Raw genomic sequence first — 19,191 nt, 5'->3', positions numbered from 1 at the left:
CATAAATTAACAAACATCAGGTTGACTAAGGTTTTTTTGTTTTCTTCTATTTCTCTCCTTTTGTGCTGCATGTCGTACTCAGATTGGTTCTCTCCTCTGTTTCGGACTACTTTGCAGCAATGTTCACTAATGATGTAAGGGAGGCAAGACAGGAAGAAATCAAGATGGAAGGTGTGGAGCCAAAGGCATTGTGGGCTCTGGTTCAATATGCATATACAGGTAATTGAAGTGAAAATGGGAATTTCATCTAATGAATTGTCCTCATGTGAGCATTGTATTCCATTACTAGATTTCAAGTGCTCTTTACAAATTATTCACATTATTTAAATACTTCTAAATAAATAACAATAAATCATAGAATATCCTGATTTGGAAGCAACCTACAAGGATTCTCAAAGTCTAACTCCTGACCCTGCTCAGAACATCCCAACAATCACACCATGTGTCCCAGAGTGTTTTCCAAATGCTTCTTCAGCTGTCAGGCTTGGTGCTGTGACCGCTTCCCTGGGTAGCCTCTTCCAGCGCCCAACTGGGCAGTGCCCTCTAGGGGAAGAATCTTTTCCTAATGGGAAAGGAACCTTTTCCTAACCCCCTTCAGGGCATTCCCTCTGGTCCTGTCACCAGACAGCAGAGAGAGGAGATGAGTGCCTTCCCCTCCCCTTCACCGGTGAGAAAGCTGTAGACAGCAATTGGATTTCATTGCTGTTACCTGAGACAACCATAAAGTTTCTCTGATAATGCTACATTCAGTTAGTTAACAAATTATGTGAATCTATTAAATGTATCAGGACTGACAAAAAAAGGAATCTCATTACGAATTCCTTTCCTTACATCATTATAGATACTAATTTTGAAAACTATTAGTTATCTAATGCTGAGGGTGATGTTTACTAAGCCTTCTCTTCTGTCATATAATCTGTGAATAATTCTGTTGCCTTGGGGTTTTCAGGAGTTTGTAAGATTATAATAAGAGCAAACTAATGTGATTTTCTTTTTGATGTTACTAGGTCGCCTTGAATTAAAAGAAGATAACATTGAGTGCCTGTTGTCTACAGCTTGCCTTCTTCAGCTCTCTCAGGTTGTAGAAGCATGCTGTAAATTCTTAATGAAGCAGCTTCACCCATCCAATTGCCTTGGAATCCGATCTTTTGCTGATGCGCAGGGTTGCACTGACTTGCACAAGGTGGCTCACAATTACACCATGGTATGTTGTTACATTAAGTATCATCTGCTTTATTTAGTAAGGAAAATACAGAATGTTTTCCTAAATATAGTACTAATGTTTTTCCCCCAGAAAGCCTTTATAGTTTTCAAACAAGAATATGTTCCCATGATGAAAAATTACAAAATAGCTGCAAAGTTGCTGGTTTAGAGTTGGAAGGAAATACACAAGCATAAATGCCCTGTAACAGAAATAGAATTGTGGAGTATGCATTTAATAACATATTTCAAAAACCTATTCTTCTTTCTGACAGTCAAAAACTGCAAACTTCACAGTGGGGAAGCTGCCATCACCTATTCCAAAATAACACATTACTAAATGGAGGGGTAGAGTTCCTTTTTTTGTAATGAACTGGAGTAATCAGGTTGTAAGTTATACTTGGGGTATGAATGTGGACATTCAGCAATATAGATTCTGCACTATCCTTAATAATTTAGCAACAGGATGTCAGGCATCAAATAATTTAATCTTCAGCTAGGTAATATGGTTATACTTGGGGTATGAATGTGGACATTCAGCAATATAGATTCTGCACTATCCTTAATAATTTAGCAACGGGATGTCAGGCATCAAAGAATTTAATCTTCGGCTAGGTAATATATGACTAGATACAAACTTGCCAATTATATTTTTGAGTTAACTTACAGAAATTCAGACCTACCAATTTAAGTAAACTTCATCTGCTTAACAGTCATCTTTTTATTTTAATACAAAATGTTCTTTTTTTTCTTCTCATAAGTTTATTTTAGTAAAGTTATCAGAAGAAGGCAGAAGTATCTCTGAAGCAAGTCAGTTCTTCTGCTCTTTGCAGTTTTGTGAGGCATTTTGCTCACTTGTTGATGAAGTTTTCACTAAGTAAGCTCTTGGGATCTGACTGAGGGCATGTAGATACTGCATAAGAGATGTGGGAATGAAGATAGTACTTAATTTGCTTGTGTGTCATGGCATTACCTTGCCATTAAGTTACTGGCTTAGATCCAAGAGTTGTAATTTATGTCTTGTAATTAGTATTAGAAATCTGTGGCTCTTCCTCTTGCTGCCTTAGGTTTTGCTGGTTTAAAACAATTTTTTGTAAAATTACTTCTTCTTGGCTTAAATTAATTTAGTTTAGTATGTACAGAAGTTTAAGGTAGATTTTTTCTTTCCATATACAAGACAATGTTCTTCTGCAGTGAATGGATCTCTCAGATATTTAATATCATGGACACACGAATTTACTGAGGCAGATCAATAAATAAGGTGCAAATTGTAACTTGCATGTTTCTATTCTTGGTCTTCATTATTGCACAAACAAAAATAAGGAGACTGCAGTTAGGTTGAATGTGCAGTGAAACAGTAAAGTAAATGTGGCTTATGCCTTTGAGGAGTATTAGAATTTATGTTAAGTGAGACCAGTGATAGAAAAAATATGTGAAAAGAGAAACTCCCTCCTCTGATCTACTTGTTCTTTTTCAGAATAAGCATGTATTTTGGTCTGGGCTGTAGTCATGTCCTGTATAAGTGAACTGCCAATATCAGAATAGTTAGAATTATTAGACTAATGCATCCTTGAAGGGGAATGTTGGCATTCCAGTCTTAGTATTCTGACTGGCAATTCATGACTTAGGGAAAATAGGGGCTGTGAACTTCCTAAAAGCCATGCTTTTGCAGTGCATATCTTTTTTTCAGACCAGAGGAAAATAGTTCTTTGCCTTTTGGCTGTTGTTTATTTTGGTGGCAAAGTTGTTGCTTTTAAGGTTTTGATGTGAATAAAATTCAAATTAGGTGGATTTTAAAAAGCTATTTTCAAAACTAATTAGTTGTGCTAGATGAATTTTTCCCAAGGCCTCTTTTAATGTTGTTTAGTTCCAACAGAGACATTAAATTGAATTTTAGTAATAATGAGTAATAGAGAAGAAGCTTCTTTATTTTGAAATGAATGTTGCTATGGAAACTGCATAGAAATGTCTAGTCTAATTGAATCTTCTATTAAAATAAATCCCCAAGTAATTTCATTTGTTTAAAAGCTGTTTGAAAAAAGAAAATGTTCAACACTAGTAAGTGCTAGGTACTTGATGCTCTTTCCATTAGGAAGTATTAGAAGGTAAGGGTTAAGTACACCTGTAGTAGCTGGCAAAATTCTCTTTGTTAAAATAGGGAATTATTTTTATGCTGCATTGGGCTGTATAGAACAGTGTGGGATTATACTGAGTACAGTTTATAGTTCTGGTTCTTCTAAAATACTTGTAATAGAAGTTACTGAATAATATAAAATACTTACATTTTAATTTACATGTTATTTTCTATGAGTTTTTCTTTGACAGAAAACAAACCCTGATTGCCATTTAATATTTTTACAAGTAAAACAACTTCTCTGTTTTAAAGGTTTTTATCACACATGTAATAAGTTTGTAATCATTTTACCTGCTTCATTAAAATACATTTTTACATGAAGTTTGAAATTCAAGTGAAATGAGTATTTGTTTAAACTGGAGGATGAATCAGTGAGTTATCCCATTGGGTCTGCCTTTGTAAATAGGGTTCTTCTGTCTGAGTAAAGAACATTAATCATTGGAAAGCATCAGTGATTAAAAAAAAAAAAAGAGAAAAGGAAGGATTTGAATGTTGCATTTCTTCATATTACAGATGTATTTATGCTAAAAGGACTGAAGTGTTGCATGACTTCATTTCTTACTGTGTTGATTAATTGTTTTGACAGAAGGGAACAGTTTATCAAAACTGGTCGATTATTGGCATTACAAACTTAAGCTTGTAAAGTCCTCAATGAAACATGAACTGAAGTGATTTGAAGTGGATTTAATGCTGTATAAAGAGCAACTCTGATTTTTACACATCACAGTTCTAAAATAGGGTTGATACAGTCATGAAATGTATCTGAGTAAAGATATCTTTTGAGCAAAGGTTACCCTGTTTTGCTGTGGTTTATATATAGTATTTGGGGCATACAGTTGTAAATTTAGGCTTTTTTTTGGCCTGGCCAGTATTGTATCTGTTGGCTTTAACGAATTTGTAATGGCATTTTTGCACAAAATGCCTTCTGTGCATCTTTACTGCTGTCTTCGAAGTCAGAACAAACACCCCTTTTTGACATCTTGTTGGTTTGAAACAGTTAGATAGTGTACCTTGAATGAAAACCAATATATCATTTTCCACAAAAAAAGTAAACAAAAGGGAACTCAATACTTGAACTTTGAGATGAGGAAAAGCTGGCCTCTGTTATTTCCAGAATATGAACTATCTGTGGTAACTAGTGAGGTGTTCTTGGGTAAGTGTCAGTAGCTTCTTCAGTAGCCAGATTTTAACTTCATGATTTGCAACTAAAAAAGAAAGGGCAGACATTCAAAACTTTGTGTTTTGTGCCTGAGTTAGTCCCTGTGTAATCATTATTGATCAGCTATGCATTTTTAAAGCAGAGTGAAAAGTCATTTTGATTTTCATCAGAAGTCTTCAGAAAATACATGAGCAGTGATAGTATTACAAGATTCAGATAAAGTAAGTTTTGGAATTTGTGATTTCTGAACAAGCCAATGGATGTATAAAAAGAAAAAATAACAGAGTAATAGATTGGGTCCAAGCACAGAAACTAGGTAGTTTTGCAGAAGAAAAGGTGTGGCACACTTAGACTTGCTCTCTCCTGTAAGGCAGTAGTTGGGTAACAAAAACTCATGGAGTTATGATTTGGAAGAAATAATTAAAGAGGGATAATTTGTCTTTTTTTTCTTGCAATAGTCAGGACAGTTTTTTCTTTTGTTAGTGGAGTGCATGAAGAGAGGAGAAATTTAAATGTCTTCTGTCCATAAAGGGCCAGAACCAAAAATTGTGGTATTGCCTAAAACAAGGATTTTATATTCTTGCACCTGAAATTGCAGTCCAAAATATCCTGCTCAGTAATCAGCTGACTTGGAATACTCATTCACTTCCTTTTCACATGTGAAAACCCAAGATATTTTTGTCTTTCAAGTTCCCTCAGCCCTGCCTAGCACAACAGATCAGTACTGCCTTGTCAAGATTGTATAGGTTTCTGCATGATGCTCGGTCTGTTTTGGAATCCAGGAACAGTGCAATGAGGAGTCAAGCTACAATAGCTGTACTCTAAACAAGCCCTGCACACAGTGAAAGTATTAGATTGGTTGATTGTTTAGCACATCAGTCAAATCTGAGTAAAAGTAAAGAAGGTGGTATCTGACAGCTGTTTGACTATTAATAGTTTACCAGAAAGTTAATTAGCTCAGTTCTTAGTGAATTCATACTTAGTTGACCAGTGGACTGAAGCAGTCAGCAGACAAAATAACATTTCCTGATTGCTGTCATTCAGATCCTGTGAGTCAAACACCTCTTGCTTTTTGGTTACCCAAGTCCAGAGTTTAAGCAGAGCCCCATGGTTAGAGCTGCCTGTTGGGCAGCCTCAGTCCCTCTCAACCTGCAGATGTCTGATGCTCTCCAAGGTTTTCATCCTTCTGACACAGTGTGCAGGGAGACTAACCACCTCACTGCATCCCATTGTAGGGATGAAGTATCATTTAGAAATACACATCATGGCATCTTATTTTTATGTGCTCCTAATATTTTTTGTTCTGTACCAAGTCCAAGGCAGACCTGTGGTTAATAGTATCAGTATTAATCATTCTGCAGTTGCTGAAGAATGAATTTGAGGTTATGATGTGAATGAGCAGTACCCAGCACTGAGCATGAGGACTGCATGTCCCTGTCTTGGTTAACACATAAGCCTCAGTCTACTTATTTGATAAAGTTTCCAAGCTCTTTGAGGAGCTAATTTTGAGGTTGGGAAATTCTTTTTACTTTCAGGACCAGAAAGCAAGGGATTGAAACTGCAGACCATTTGTTCTCTGAATTATCCTGTTCTTCCACAGAGAGTTCCCATAAGAAGAAAGAAAGAAAAGGCTAATGAGGAGGTTAAGAATTCTAGGAGATACACTGGCTCCTTCTTTTTGTCTTCAGAATCTCTGTCTGTAAAGGAAGAGGAATTTTCAAGTTCTGGTTATAAAAAAAACCAGACATAGAACAAAGGGTGCCTGTATTCCCAGTGGAATGCTTTGATACTCTGCTCAAAAGGAGTCTCTTGCTTTAAAAATAGAATGGGAGCAAGAGGAAATTGAACTTGTTCCCATCTAAAAGAAATGGTCTGTCTGCAAGCAACAAGAAGGAAAATCAGGCTTTTTACATATAAAAGCTGTTGAAGTGATGAAATCCAGTTGGAAAAAAGCTTTCCAAAGAGGATCCATGATTGACTTATGCAAGATCAGCTTGTTGTTGCCTCCAGAGACAAAAGAACTTTTCATGCAAGTGCTTTTCCCTTCCTCTTCCTGTGATCTGGATAGACAATTTGGAAAATTTAAGGTAGTAAGTGTTGGTGTTTCTCTCTGTCAGAGCTCACTGCCTGTTCATTCAGCAAAACTAAAACACAGCTCCAGCTTGCATACTTTCTAGGAAAAAGAACCAACAAAAAAGCAGCCAGTGGAAACAAATGAACTCAGTGGAATATGAATTCCTGTGAACTGTGTGTTTAAACTGTGGAAATAATTTTGATCACTTCTCAGATTCAATTTTACTGCCAGGCATTTAATATCAGAGTGAAATAAATAGCAATGCATATGTAGTGCTTCTGAATATTGGTACAGTTCCTTTCACTGATTTTAATTAATATATTTGTTCAATTTAACTTCTATTTTGTAATACAAATAGTCAAATGAATTAAAGAGGAAAAGACAACTCTGTCTCACTTCTAATTTACTATAGCTCTTGCTTGGAAGTACTTTTTTGTGTAGACAATTGGATCTTTGTTGTAGGAAAGCTTTTCAGATATTATATATTTTAAGATATTAAATGTGAAAGTTTTCTTTCCAAATTCTGTGTGCAAGTAGAATTACGTACACCTATAACATTGTGAGTTATTTTCCTGATTTCCAGAATTACCCATGGAGTGAAGTAACTTTGATCTTTCCCCTTACAAATCTTGTAGCCATTTTATGTACATCTGGCTTTCATGTAAGATGGACTATTTACACCTAATTAGATTTTCCTCTTAGCTCAGCTTTTTTTTTTTTTTATTCGTCAGTATCTTTGGAGTACTGAGGTATAGCTTTGAAAGCATTAGGCCAAGAAATAAAAAAGAAGTATTAACTTTTTTTGCTTTGTTGTCATGATGCCCATTGCATATATCATGCCAAACTGTACTATTGTTTTTGTTGCCATTTTAAATACTAAATTCAGACCTGTTTTGCAGTGCATGTCTTGCTTCTTCTTGTGAGTTTATCCTCTTTTTTGACCTAAAAATCCTTTTTTCTTTCCAATATGTGCTTTTAATCTACAGGGTTTTTTTGTTGGCATGCAATTCTTTCTTTTTAAATCATTAAACAAGACACTAAGGCTGATTTTCATATTAGGCCCACTTAGACTTCCGTGTTTGTGGATTTAACACATTTTGTTCTCCAAGTGTTTTAGAGGTGCACATAATGGCAGACCAAAACCAGCACCCCATTTGCTGGCTATCTAGCAATCCACAGTGCATTTAATCAATTGATTGTAACATTGTTATCATCATGAAGCTACTCGCAGTTTTGAGTGTGAATTTAGATGCAGTTTGAGCTACCAAAATACAAGAATATGTTGTGATTTTACTTTTCTGCTTTTGCTTACTTTGCTTTGCTGCCTTGTAAAGGTATATGGGGAGAGGGGATAGAAATAACATCAACCTTTTCTGTTATATCCACGTTTTTCACTGTAATGGTGCTGATTGTGTGTTCATGGTGCTGATTGTGTTTCTACATACTTCTGCTATTCCAGCTTAAACTGATCAGAATCCTTTCAGAATATGCTGCAAATCCTCATATTATGAAGTAATCAGATATCAGCGTAGGATGTGTTACATATTATGAATTTTTTATTTTGAAGTAAGGATTTGTTGCTGAAAAGGACAGATGAAAGTTAGAAGATTGAGTCCTATTAGAATAAATATTGTTAGTGTAGTAAGGCATGTGTAATATTGTGGATTCTTTGTATGTTTTGCTCCCCAGTCAAATCAGATCAATTGTATAAAACCTGTGAAATGGCAAAATAAACTTAAAATAATCCATTTTAAATCAACAATAAAATTGTTAGTGTTGTTTATTTTCTCTGAAAACTTACTGCTACATTTTCATCTAGCAGTAATGAAAACAGTTACATGTGCCCAGTTGTTGTGGTGTGTTGTGCTCTTTGCTTGACAACAGGAACAAACTGCATCTTTTTAACTGTACTTCAGGAAGTATTTCTTCACTTTGCACTGCCAAGATAGTAACACCCACAACCTACGGCTCATTTCTGTCTGTCTGTCTGTACACTTCACTCAGTTGTTTCAGCACATCTGTCTGTGGGACTAAATGATTGAGTTGGGGAAATGATCAGGAATTAAAATAATTCAGTACTTAAACTTTTTTTTGGTCTTCCTCCCAAATCAGTACTCCAGTGGGACAACTGAGAGATAGCATGAAGGGAGGGAAAAGAGGGGAGGATACAGCAGGTGTTCCATAAAATGTCTTCAAAGTATGATGTTGCCTCTATTAAAATACTTTTCTTTTTCAGGAAAACTTCATGGAAGTAATTAGAAATCAGGAATTTCTGTTGTTGCCAGCCACTGAAATTGCTAAACTTTTAGCAAGTGATGACATGAATATTCCTAATGAAGAAACTATACTGAATGCACTACTTACGTGGGTTCGACATGATTTGGAACAGAGAAGGAAAGATCTCAGTAAACTCCTGGCTTACATTAGACTGCCTCTGCTTGCTCCACAAGTAAATTGTTCAGTTCCTCTCTAGTTTGTACCATGGTTACAGTGGGCATAATGTCTACAGTATAATTATATTGATAGTGACAAATCATAAAATTTATAGTGATCTGGATTTTTAGAGCTGTATGTAAGAACTTAGCATGTTATATGGGCATGATAGTTTGTGCCTCTGTAAACTGCAGCATATTCTGATCCTAGGACACAAGAAGGGGGGAAGCTTCTAGAAAAAGTTGTTTTTCTTGCCTATAAAAATGCTTATCAAGGATATCTTAGTCACTAGAAGCTGTGTCCTTTATAAATTTCTTCTATATGAAACTTGCACGGTTTATTTGGCTCATTACATTTCATTCATGTAGAAATAGCCAGGAAATGCAATTTGAATTAATTGTTTGGAGTGATTTTAATTCTATTAACTCTTGATATGCCATTACTGCATACTTCTTGTTCTTCCCAGTCAATAATTTTTCTCCTTCTTGGAGAAGATTAACAGAAAATGTTGAGGAAGCTTTGGGCTCAATTTGTTTAAATAGTTGGGAATTACAGTTTCCCTAGTCCCATAGCAATGACTGCTCTTGTTAGTCTCATACTGATTCCCTCAAAGGCAGGGAGGCCCTGCAGAGAGACCTCCACAGATTAGAGGACTGAGCAATCACCAACTGTACAAAGTTTAACAAGGATAAGTGCCAGGCTCTGCAAATGGCATAGGGCAACCCTGGATGTACAGACAAACTGGGGAATGAGATGCTGGAAAGCAGTGACGTGGAAAGGGATCTGGGGGTCCTGGTCAACAGAAAGTTGAATGTGGATCAGCAGTGCCCTAGCAGCCAGGAGGGACAGCCCTGTCCTGAGGGCATCAGGCACAGCATCGCCAGCCAGGCAAGGGAGGGGATTGTCCTGCTGTGCTCTGCACTGGGTCAGCCTCATCTTGAATATTGGGTGCAGTTTTGGGCACCACAATGTTAGAAGGATCTAAAGCTGTTAGAGAGTGTCCAAAGGAGGGCAGCAAAGATGGTGAAGGGCCTTGAGAGGAAGCCCTCAAGTATAAGGAGTGGCTGAAGTCACTTGAAGTGTTCAGCCTGGAGAAGAGGACACTGAGGGGACACCTCGTTGCAGTTACAACTGAGGCAAAGAAGAGAGGCAGACGCTGATCTCTTCACTGTGGTGCCCAGAGACAGGACCTGAGCATGAAGTTTTATCAGTGCAAATTTAGGCTGCATATCAGGAACAGGTTCTTCACCCAGAGGGTGGCTGGGCACTGGAGCAGGCTCCCCGGAGAAGTGGTCACAGCACCAACCCTGACAGAGTTCAAGAAGTGTTTGGACAATGCTCTCAAGCACATGGTGGTTCATGGGGATGTCGTGTGGGGTGCTGGGAGTTGGACTTGAGATGATCCTTGTGGGTTCCTTCCAACTCTTATTTTGTGATTCTGTGATTCACTTCCCGATAGCAAGTTTGTAAACTAGGTTTGATTCTTTTCATTTGTTTTTTTCCTTTCTTATCTTTCCTTGCTGGACCTTCTTTAGTAATATTTAGTATTTACTATATAGTCAAAGGATTTTGCTTTATGATTTTCTGTTTGTTGAGTGATAATTCTCTCTTAAATGAAGAAGATAGGATTTTTATGGAACCTGAATAATAAGTAAAATTCATTAACACAATAAAAATTGAGTTCAGTTAATTCATAGTGATAAATCACATGCACTACATTCTGTGTATTACTTCTAATCTGATGTCCTGTTGCTGGATAGTAACATTCTCTACCAAGCATTTTAGTATTTATTTTCATACTGATTATTATATATTCAAAAGCAGGATGTTCTCAGTTGTGGCCTTGACTTTGTCATTCATTTTTTCTAGAAACGTAATTCAGAGTAAGGCAATTGACAAGGAGAAAATCATTCTTTTGTTGAACATTTAATTAATTGATAACTGAGTAACCCCTGCTGTATTCCTTTTACTTAATTGGCTGTAATTGAAATGTCTTTAGAAACTGAAAGTACAGAATTTATCCCAGAAATATCTACTGTAATCAAATTTTGAACACTCAGTAACTGATTAGGAAAATAGCAAGATGAAATACAGAAGCAAAATTATATTTTACTTTTTATTTTATCTTTAATTTTTCATCTCATCTCCAAATATATACTTATATTTCTAAAGCAATATTTTTATGTTATCTTTTTATTTATTACTTTCTTTAACACATTAAAGTGTTAGAGCTTTGTTTTTAATATGGAAACATTTAGTAGATGAGTAAACTTATTTTAAGTGCCCAAAACAGTCTTAATGTTTTCAGAATCAAGTTTTTCTTCATGATCATGTGACATTAGGCTATCTGACAGCAAATATAACATAATTAAAAGCTTTTTAGTTTTATGGTTGATAAGTTAAAGGTATTGGAAAGAAATTAAATTAGAAAATTGAACAACTTGCTGAAACCAAAACATTGCAAGCAGAGACACTTTAAAAAAATCTTCAGGAAATACTGTTAAACTGTAACACTGGAGGCAAAAAAATTATAAGTAATTTTTTGTTTTATTGATTGGTTTTATGCATTCTTTGTAGACATCTCTCATTAGTGCAAGCAGTGTCCTAAATATTTGTACATTTCTTTTTCCTAAAGATGAATATTTGTCTGCCTTTTAAGCTCTAATATGGCAAATATTACATCTCTGATAAATAATGAAAGAGATGATTTAGAAATTTCTGAATTACAAGATGGCTCAGATTCCTTTTAGAGAGAAGTTCTTAGTAAAGAAGTGTCTGCACTGCCTTTCTCGTTACCAGATTTACAGTTACTGTGATTTCATGCTAACATGTCATTTGTAAATGCTGTTAAATGCTGAAAGCATTTCAGTACAAGGACCTATGTAAATAATAAAGCTTGGAAAAAAAAATGTGCTCTTAGTAAGCCCATTTTAAGTTCTTTGAGTGAGGAAAAGTTATAGTAGTTTTAGTTTCAAGAGGCTGCACACTAGATTGCATTTCTTTTTAAATGAAAGAAAGTTGCTTTCAGAGACTGTGACTCTGTACTGCGAGGAATTCTTTATAGGTTGAGTGGGTTAGAAACTGTAGAAAATGTAGGTTGCATCTTGTTGTTGCAGAACTCACATTCACACATTGTGCTGCTTTAAATACTATATGCTGCTTGTCCATCAGAAAAATATATTGAAAGTCTGAATTTGTCATGTTGTGTACGAGCCTTACTTTTCATGCATGCAGCTCTGAGTGTCTGATTTAGGACAACAGGAATTAATTTATTTGTTTTTTATATATTTTTAAACCATGTGCAATTCTATAGCATTGCACACTGGCAGTCAGCTTTTAGCTTATTATTTTATAAGCACAAAGTGTCCCTGTGAAGTGATACAAGCATTCCTTTGGGTCAAAAGAAGAAACAGTGGAAGGTATGAAAGTAAAGAATGAGATGAAGTTCCCTCTACTATTTACATGAAAACACTTCATTTGCTATTTTAAATAGTGAGAACTTTAGCCACTTAGAGAAATGCTGCAGAAATCTCAGTTTTCTGAAAATCACTGATGGAGGGCTTTGAAAAGGTTTTTTATTCTCTCTGTGATGGTTAGTTATGTTTTCTGTCAAATTTTGTGTTATTTTGCCTGATGCTGAGGTGTTCAGGTTCAGCCATCTGTACTTACTTGTATCCCTTCTGGAAACATGGTTATCATATTTGCCACTTCGCAGCCCTAAGGCAGCTTTTTTATATAAAACCATATTGTGCACATCTGTTTCACAGCAAGTCCCTTTAGTACTTATGATGACTGATGTCACAGCAGTTTTGTACCTGTTAGTGGTTGGCTGTCAACAGCTCAATAAAGACATCTCATTCTGTTTTGTGGACTTGCATGTCTAATATTCTAATAAAGTGTTTGGATTTTGACTTTTCAGAGGCATTTGCATTTTTTTCTCTCTCTTTTTCTGACATATGTCCAAATCCCAGTGGGGCACTTAATTTATTTCTCTGTTATTCCTGCCATGTTGTGCAGCTCAGAAAAATGCCAGTTTCCCGACTTCTAATAATTACAATGTGACTCTCAACATAATAATTTTTTTCCTGCAGTTTGATAAATATGGAGTATAAACCACTCCAGAATCTTGGAACTTAAAAACTTCTGTTGAATTTTATTAATATTTAATATTGAAAAGTTGCCAAATTTGCTTGCAAGCTTGATATAAAAATTTTAACAAAGGCTTTTATGAAGTGATACTCTGTGATCTTGGTCACTGTCAGGGTGAGGAACAAAATATATATTAAAATATTCAGCGTGTGCTGAAAGGGCTTTTACAGACCTCTGCACTGGATGCATTTGGGAATAAAAGCATAAGGTTGAACTGACTTACTTACCCAGAACCTGTTTTCATTTTCTTGAACATTCCTGCACAGCACTGGAACTTAAGGAGATTATGTTTCCTTCCTTTGGACCATTAAGCTTAAATCATCCATTAAGATCAGATGGCCTTCCTCTTTAAATATTTATTCATTCATTTATTTATTTGATGGTTTTGCTCAAAATGTGAATGTTCTGTTTATTAGAAGTTTATTTTTACCCTAGCCTTTTTTTTATATGACCATTTTGAAAATACAGAGATTTTAAATCAGGCAGTGAAAGTGTTTGTATAAAATACTCTCTTGGTAATCATGGTTTTATTTTTCTGTGGTTTATAGCAATACAGCTTGTTTGATTTGCTTTGTTTTTCACAGTTTTTGGCAGACATGGAGAACAACGCACTCTTTAGGGATGACATTGAATGTCAAAAACTCATTATGGAAGCAATGAAGTACCATCTGTTGCCAGAGAGACGACCTATGTTGCAAAGCCCTCGCACCAAACCTAGAAAATCTACAGTGGGCGTTTTGTTTGCAGTTGGAGGAATGGATGCAACAAAAGGTATTGGCTTATGTAATGTTTAGCTGATGAGCTGTTATGGTTCTTTTTAAAAGAAATGTTTGGTAGATTTTTTTTTACAGCCTGTTAAATCTAACATTCAAGGATTCTGCAGTACAGAACATGAAACATCTAAAGTGTATACTGTTTATTAGGTTATAAAGGCCTATATGTCTTTGAGACTGCTGTAAATATTCTGGAATCTAGAGTTCTGATTTGAAATTACCATAGGAATAGCTGATTACTGAGTAGTGAAGTGTTTAATTGAATACAAACTGATCTTTATTTACTTGAGGGGACAGTAATTTGGAAAAGGAAGAAAAGGTCTGAAAGGCCACAAAGGTGACCTACACATGCTTAAAAAAAAAAAAGCCAAAACAACAAAAATATTTTGACCAATTGTTAAATAGTTCTGTCACAACTACTTGGATTATCTTTTTCATAGAAAATTCCATACTTTTTAATGGTAATTGGAAGGAATCTGGTACGTTAGAAAATTTACAGCAGAGAAAGTATTTTCTTTATTTTGTTGTTTTAAAGCTGTTTGCACATACCATCAGCTTTTTTGTCTAATATTACAGAACAGTTGATTTCAATATATAATTGCATTCCACATGGCTAGTTTATATTCCTAATATTTCTATTTCTAAAGGCTTGATTCTGCAAAGCAGTTACAAAACCTCATTTTTGTCTTGAAAAGCACCAAGAAAGTTATCCTTTGTAATGATGCAGGTAATTGCTGAGGAAGTCAAAAAAGACTATTTGTCTACACAGACTTAAGAATATGCTGCAGAATATCATGATGTCTTGCGGGAATCAGCATATTGCTAAAATAAAAACTATCCTAATGCTTCAGAACTTTTTGTTTTTCCATATGCAACTTGCATATATTGTCATCAGGAGCCACAAGCATTGAAAAATACGAACTTCGTACCAACACATGGACTCCAGTTGCAAACATGAATGGACGAAGATTACAGTTTGGAGTTGCAGTCTTAGATGATAAATTGTTTGTTGTTGGTGGCAGAGATGGATTGAAAACATTGAATACTGTGGAGTGCTACAACCCTAGATCAAAAACTTGGAGTGTAATGCCACCGATGTCCACTCATCGTCATGGTCTTGGTAAGTACAGTTCTGTAAAGCCTGACTGCATATTTTTTAAAGGTTACCTTGTTAGGATTGGTCAAAAAAACATTCAGAAATGAAGTTTAGGGGAGGGGGTAGAAATTTTGTTTAGATGCCAACTGCTTATTCAATGTCCTTTCTTCTTCAGATTGTATTAAAGATTGTATTTGGTAGCATCAGCTACCAAAATGAATTTTTTTTTCTTTTCAGTTTTGTGGTGCACACTGGACTGTCACTAAGAAATTCTGATCTTTATTCCTCTTAATTGTCTGATCTTTATTCCCCTTAATTGTTTTCATATCTGTATTTTAGGAGTAGCTGTGTTGGAAGGTCCCATGTATGCTGTAGGAGGACATGATGGCTGGAGCTACCTGAATACAGTGGAAAGATGGGATCCACAGGCTCGCCAGTGGAACTTTGTAGCTAGCATGTCAACTCCCAGGAGCACCGTTGGTGTAGCAATATTAAATGGAAAGTATGTGAAGGAATTTCTGTTTTTAAATTTAAAATTTCATTATTTTAATGTAATTAAAAGACCATCTTAAATTACTATTAATAATTTCTCTTGATAGATACCAGTTAGTAGCATTAAGAACCAAGTTTTTTCGTTCACAGAAGAGATACTGTGCTGGGTCAAGCAAGCCTCTCCACAGCCTTACAGCTGTATGCCAAGTGTACTAGGGCCCTCATCATCCTAGTGACAGTCAGCTGGACTTGCTTCCGTATGGCAAGAGCTTTCTTATACCAGGAACCTGCTGCATTAGAGTATGAAATCTGGCAGAAAATAATCCCCCCTGCATTCCAGCTGCATCCCCAGAGATCACAGGGGCTGGGTGCAGCTGGACCTAATTTCTGTTTATAAGCAGTTCAGTGCTGTAAGTCTGGTTGCATTCAATACTTTAACAATCACAGATCCACAAACAGTGGTTTTTTGAAGTTACAGAAATGCAGATTTGGAGCTGCTGATTATGAATGCACTTACTGCATCAGCACTAAATATACTAAGGCTACTCAGTGATTAAACCAAGCTAAGTTAGCAATTCAAGCTAAATTAACAAATTCAGTCTCTTGCTTCACCCTTAATTAAGCTGAGTTTCACCTGCGTATGCACATACGCAGTTGGAGATGGAATTCTTACTAAAGAAGTGCCCCTGCTTTGGGAGTGGAGAGAGGTGCAAGCCATATTTTGCCAGGGTGACACAGCAGACAAAAGCTACTGATTTACTGAGTAGTATTGTGTTTGTGGCAGAATATTTACACTCTATTGTCCACAAATTTTCACTTCCTGTTTATGCACTATCTGTTCATCTTCTTTGAGCTACTTGAATGCTGCCAGGTAAAAAAGTTTTTTCACACTTTTTTTTATTTTGGAAGCCTAGTCACTGGTAAATTAGTACTGCTGAAAGGCACCTACAAAATGTTCTCTAAGATCTGGAATAAGTCCAAGAATGAGTGGAAATGCTCACTGCCTACAGGAAGGAGGGATGAACTTGAACGACCAGCAAGCAAAGTGCCTTGGCTGCCTTGCAACTGCAGTCTCAGATACCTAAGCTGGGTCTTAAGCTTGCTGTATATTCATCAGTGGGTCCCAGATGTGATGAAAAGCACCAGAATTAGAGCCTCACATTTCCCTATTATTATAGAACATTGCCTAGACTCTTAATGGAGGCAACAACAAAAGATCACTACAGCTGACCTTTTTAAAACATGTGCAGCATTTCAGATGCAGGAGCAGTAATTTGTGCACTTTCCTGTATGTCTGTCTGTAATTTGGTAAGTTTCAGTGATTGGATCAAAATCTTCATATAGTGAAGTTAATATGGCTTTCTCCATGTCCAGAATGTGAAATCACTGCATAAATGATCAAAACTCCATGTTTTGAGGGAAAGTAAAGTTGGGAGCTTCGTAAATGTTATGTTGCATAAAGGATTGATTTTTTTAATGAACTTTATGGAAATACAACAGAGTTTTACAGAAACCTTCAATATATTCCTTACCTTAAACAAGCTGTATTACTAAACAAAGAAACTTCCGTGGATTTTTTTTAGCTTATTAAAATTGTTACTGAGAAGGACTAGATCAACCATATTTACAAGATGTTTGTATTTAAGTTCCTTGGTCAGTATATTTAAAAAACCAAACACTAATATTACCCAAACTGAGGACATCTTGAATAGTGCTTCATGGGAACCATTGTAAATTCACACTATCATTATCTACAGTTTCTAATGTATGTGTGATTATTTAGCCTTTCTTAGGCTCTGAAATCATTTGAGGTGATTTCTCATTGGATTTTACTTCTGATGCATTGCTTCCTTTTTAGAATGGCTTCTGTGTTCCTACTTTTCCAAATAATAGTGCTGGACATGTCTGCTGCTATACCTAGATTGCTCATGAATTCTGTTCATATCCTCTTTGTGAAGTTTGATTATTTGATTAGTTTTAAAGGTTCATCTGTGACTGAGTCCTCCTAAACCCAATTTTTTTCCCATTCATTTCAGTCAGCCCTTGCAAATAACTGAAATCCTTTGTACCAAATGCTAGAAACCTTTTTCTTAGGACTAAGCAAATTGGGCCACCTAGTGGGTGTGAGGGATTTAAGGCAGTGCTGTCAGTCATGAACTAAAACCCTGGTCCAGAAAAGCACTTGAATGCCTAAGATGAGGCAGAGATGGTGCATGCACAGATCCACTACTGAATTTGTCCTTCTGACCCTGCAAGTCACATATGTAATTTTGACATTGTTAGCTATAGGCATAGGTTGGAATATAAATGCTGTGTAAGATATTCCATTTTCTGTAAATTGTTGTTTTTATGCATTGATTGTTACAATAGGAAAATATTGGAGCAAAATCTTGCCTGAGTTTTCACAACAGAGCAGTCTACTGAAAGTTGAAAGTCTTCTGAACTTCCCTATTTAACAAACTTGTAATCCTTCATGTTTCATTAGAAACTGTCTTCTTCAGACAGCATTTATTTTCTTCTTTTTTTTTTTTGTTTTACTTTGTAGGCTTTATGCAGTTGGTGGTCGAGATGGAAGTTCTTGTCTTAAGTCAGTAGAATGTTTTGATCCTCATACAAACAAATGGACTCTCTGTGCTCAGATGTCAAAAAGAAGAGGTGGTGTAGGTGTAACCACCTGGAACGGGTTCTTGTATGCAATAGGTGGCCACGATGCTCCAGCATCCAACTTAACATCCAGGCTGTCAGACTGCGTGGAAAGGTAATGTCCTGACGGAGGATTAATAATAATTATAATTATTATAATCCTGCCATGGGATTCTCATAGTGCTGGTCTATCGGGTGATTTATGGAAAGAGCTGCAAGTAGAAACCCAGTAAAATAGGTGCTATTTTTAGCATGAACAGAGGAAACTTACATATAAAAATATGCTGTGTAGGCATACTATGATTCAAAATGTTACCAGGACAGGGTATTTAAAGCAAATTCTTCTTAATGCAATTCATCTAGATTATTTTAACAGTCTCATTGAATGAATTATGTTTGATAACTGAAACAACGTGGAATTGAATGCTTTTAAAAATGAAGCAGATCTTCTTTCACACAAGAATTCTGAATTTATTCATATAACAACTTTCAAATTAATTAACAGTAAGGTTTTGTGGATCTTTATATATCTAATTCTTTTTTGTACCCCCTAATGGCACTGGGAAATTGGCATGTAATTCAGACATTCCTAGGTTGGTATATCTTTCTGTAAAGTGATTAATGAATGACTGTATCACAAATTGCAGAAATACACGTGATACATAAAATAATTTTGAAAGATAGTACATACTTCATAATTCACTGTATTAAATCTTCACTGGCATTTTAGGTATTTCTGAACTATGCTTTAATTCTCTCCCTGCTCTCCCACCACCAGCTGTAAAACTTTACTTCTTTCCTGTTACCTCCCAACACTTAGAGTAAGTCCTCATTGCCCATATTCTTCTTTTACTGAATTTATTCATGCCAGGAATATAGTCTACCCTTTACCCCCAAAAAACCCCAAACAAACAAAAAACCACAAACCAAACCAAAACAACAACAACAACAAAACCCCACACCACAAAAAGTCACCACAAGAGAGCTGTAGTTTTCAAACTTTTGGAGTCCTAGTAGACCTGAAAACACAGCGTGGCC

At 35.9% G+C, this 19,191-nt stretch overlaps 1 protein-coding gene across 4 annotated transcripts in view; it reads left to right on the top strand.

The window, feature by feature from the left end:
- KLHL5 (kelch like family member 5) overlaps positions 1-19,191 on the top strand; it is a 51,231-nt gene that overhangs the window by 26,903 nt on the left and 5,137 nt on the right. For 2 of the 4 annotated variants that reach the window (XM_041402984.1, XM_041402983.1), the window contains exons 4-10: positions 83-219; positions 1,008-1,204; positions 8,804-9,016; positions 13,734-13,920; positions 14,818-15,042; positions 15,358-15,520; positions 18,056-18,268. In XM_041402984.1, coding sequence (XP_041258918.1) covers positions 83-219; positions 1,008-1,204; positions 8,804-9,016; positions 13,734-13,920; positions 14,818-15,042; positions 15,358-15,520; positions 18,056-18,268 — 1,335 coding nt within the window. The remainder of the gene's footprint in view (positions 1-82; positions 220-1,007; positions 1,205-8,803; positions 9,017-13,733; positions 13,921-14,817; positions 15,043-15,357; positions 15,521-18,055; positions 18,269-19,191) is intronic. The other 2 variants (XM_041402985.1, XM_041402986.1) reach the window with 2 other exon arrangements.

This window comes from Onychostruthus taczanowskii, unplaced genomic scaffold (assembly GCF_017590055.1).
Source record: "Onychostruthus taczanowskii isolate IOZ18803 unplaced genomic scaffold, ASM1759005v1 scaffold2, whole genome shotgun sequence".
In the NCBI taxonomy this organism is placed as follows: domain Eukaryota; kingdom Metazoa; phylum Chordata; class Aves; order Passeriformes; family Passeridae; genus Onychostruthus; species Onychostruthus taczanowskii.
This window is presented reverse-complemented; position numbering and strand designations above follow the sequence as displayed.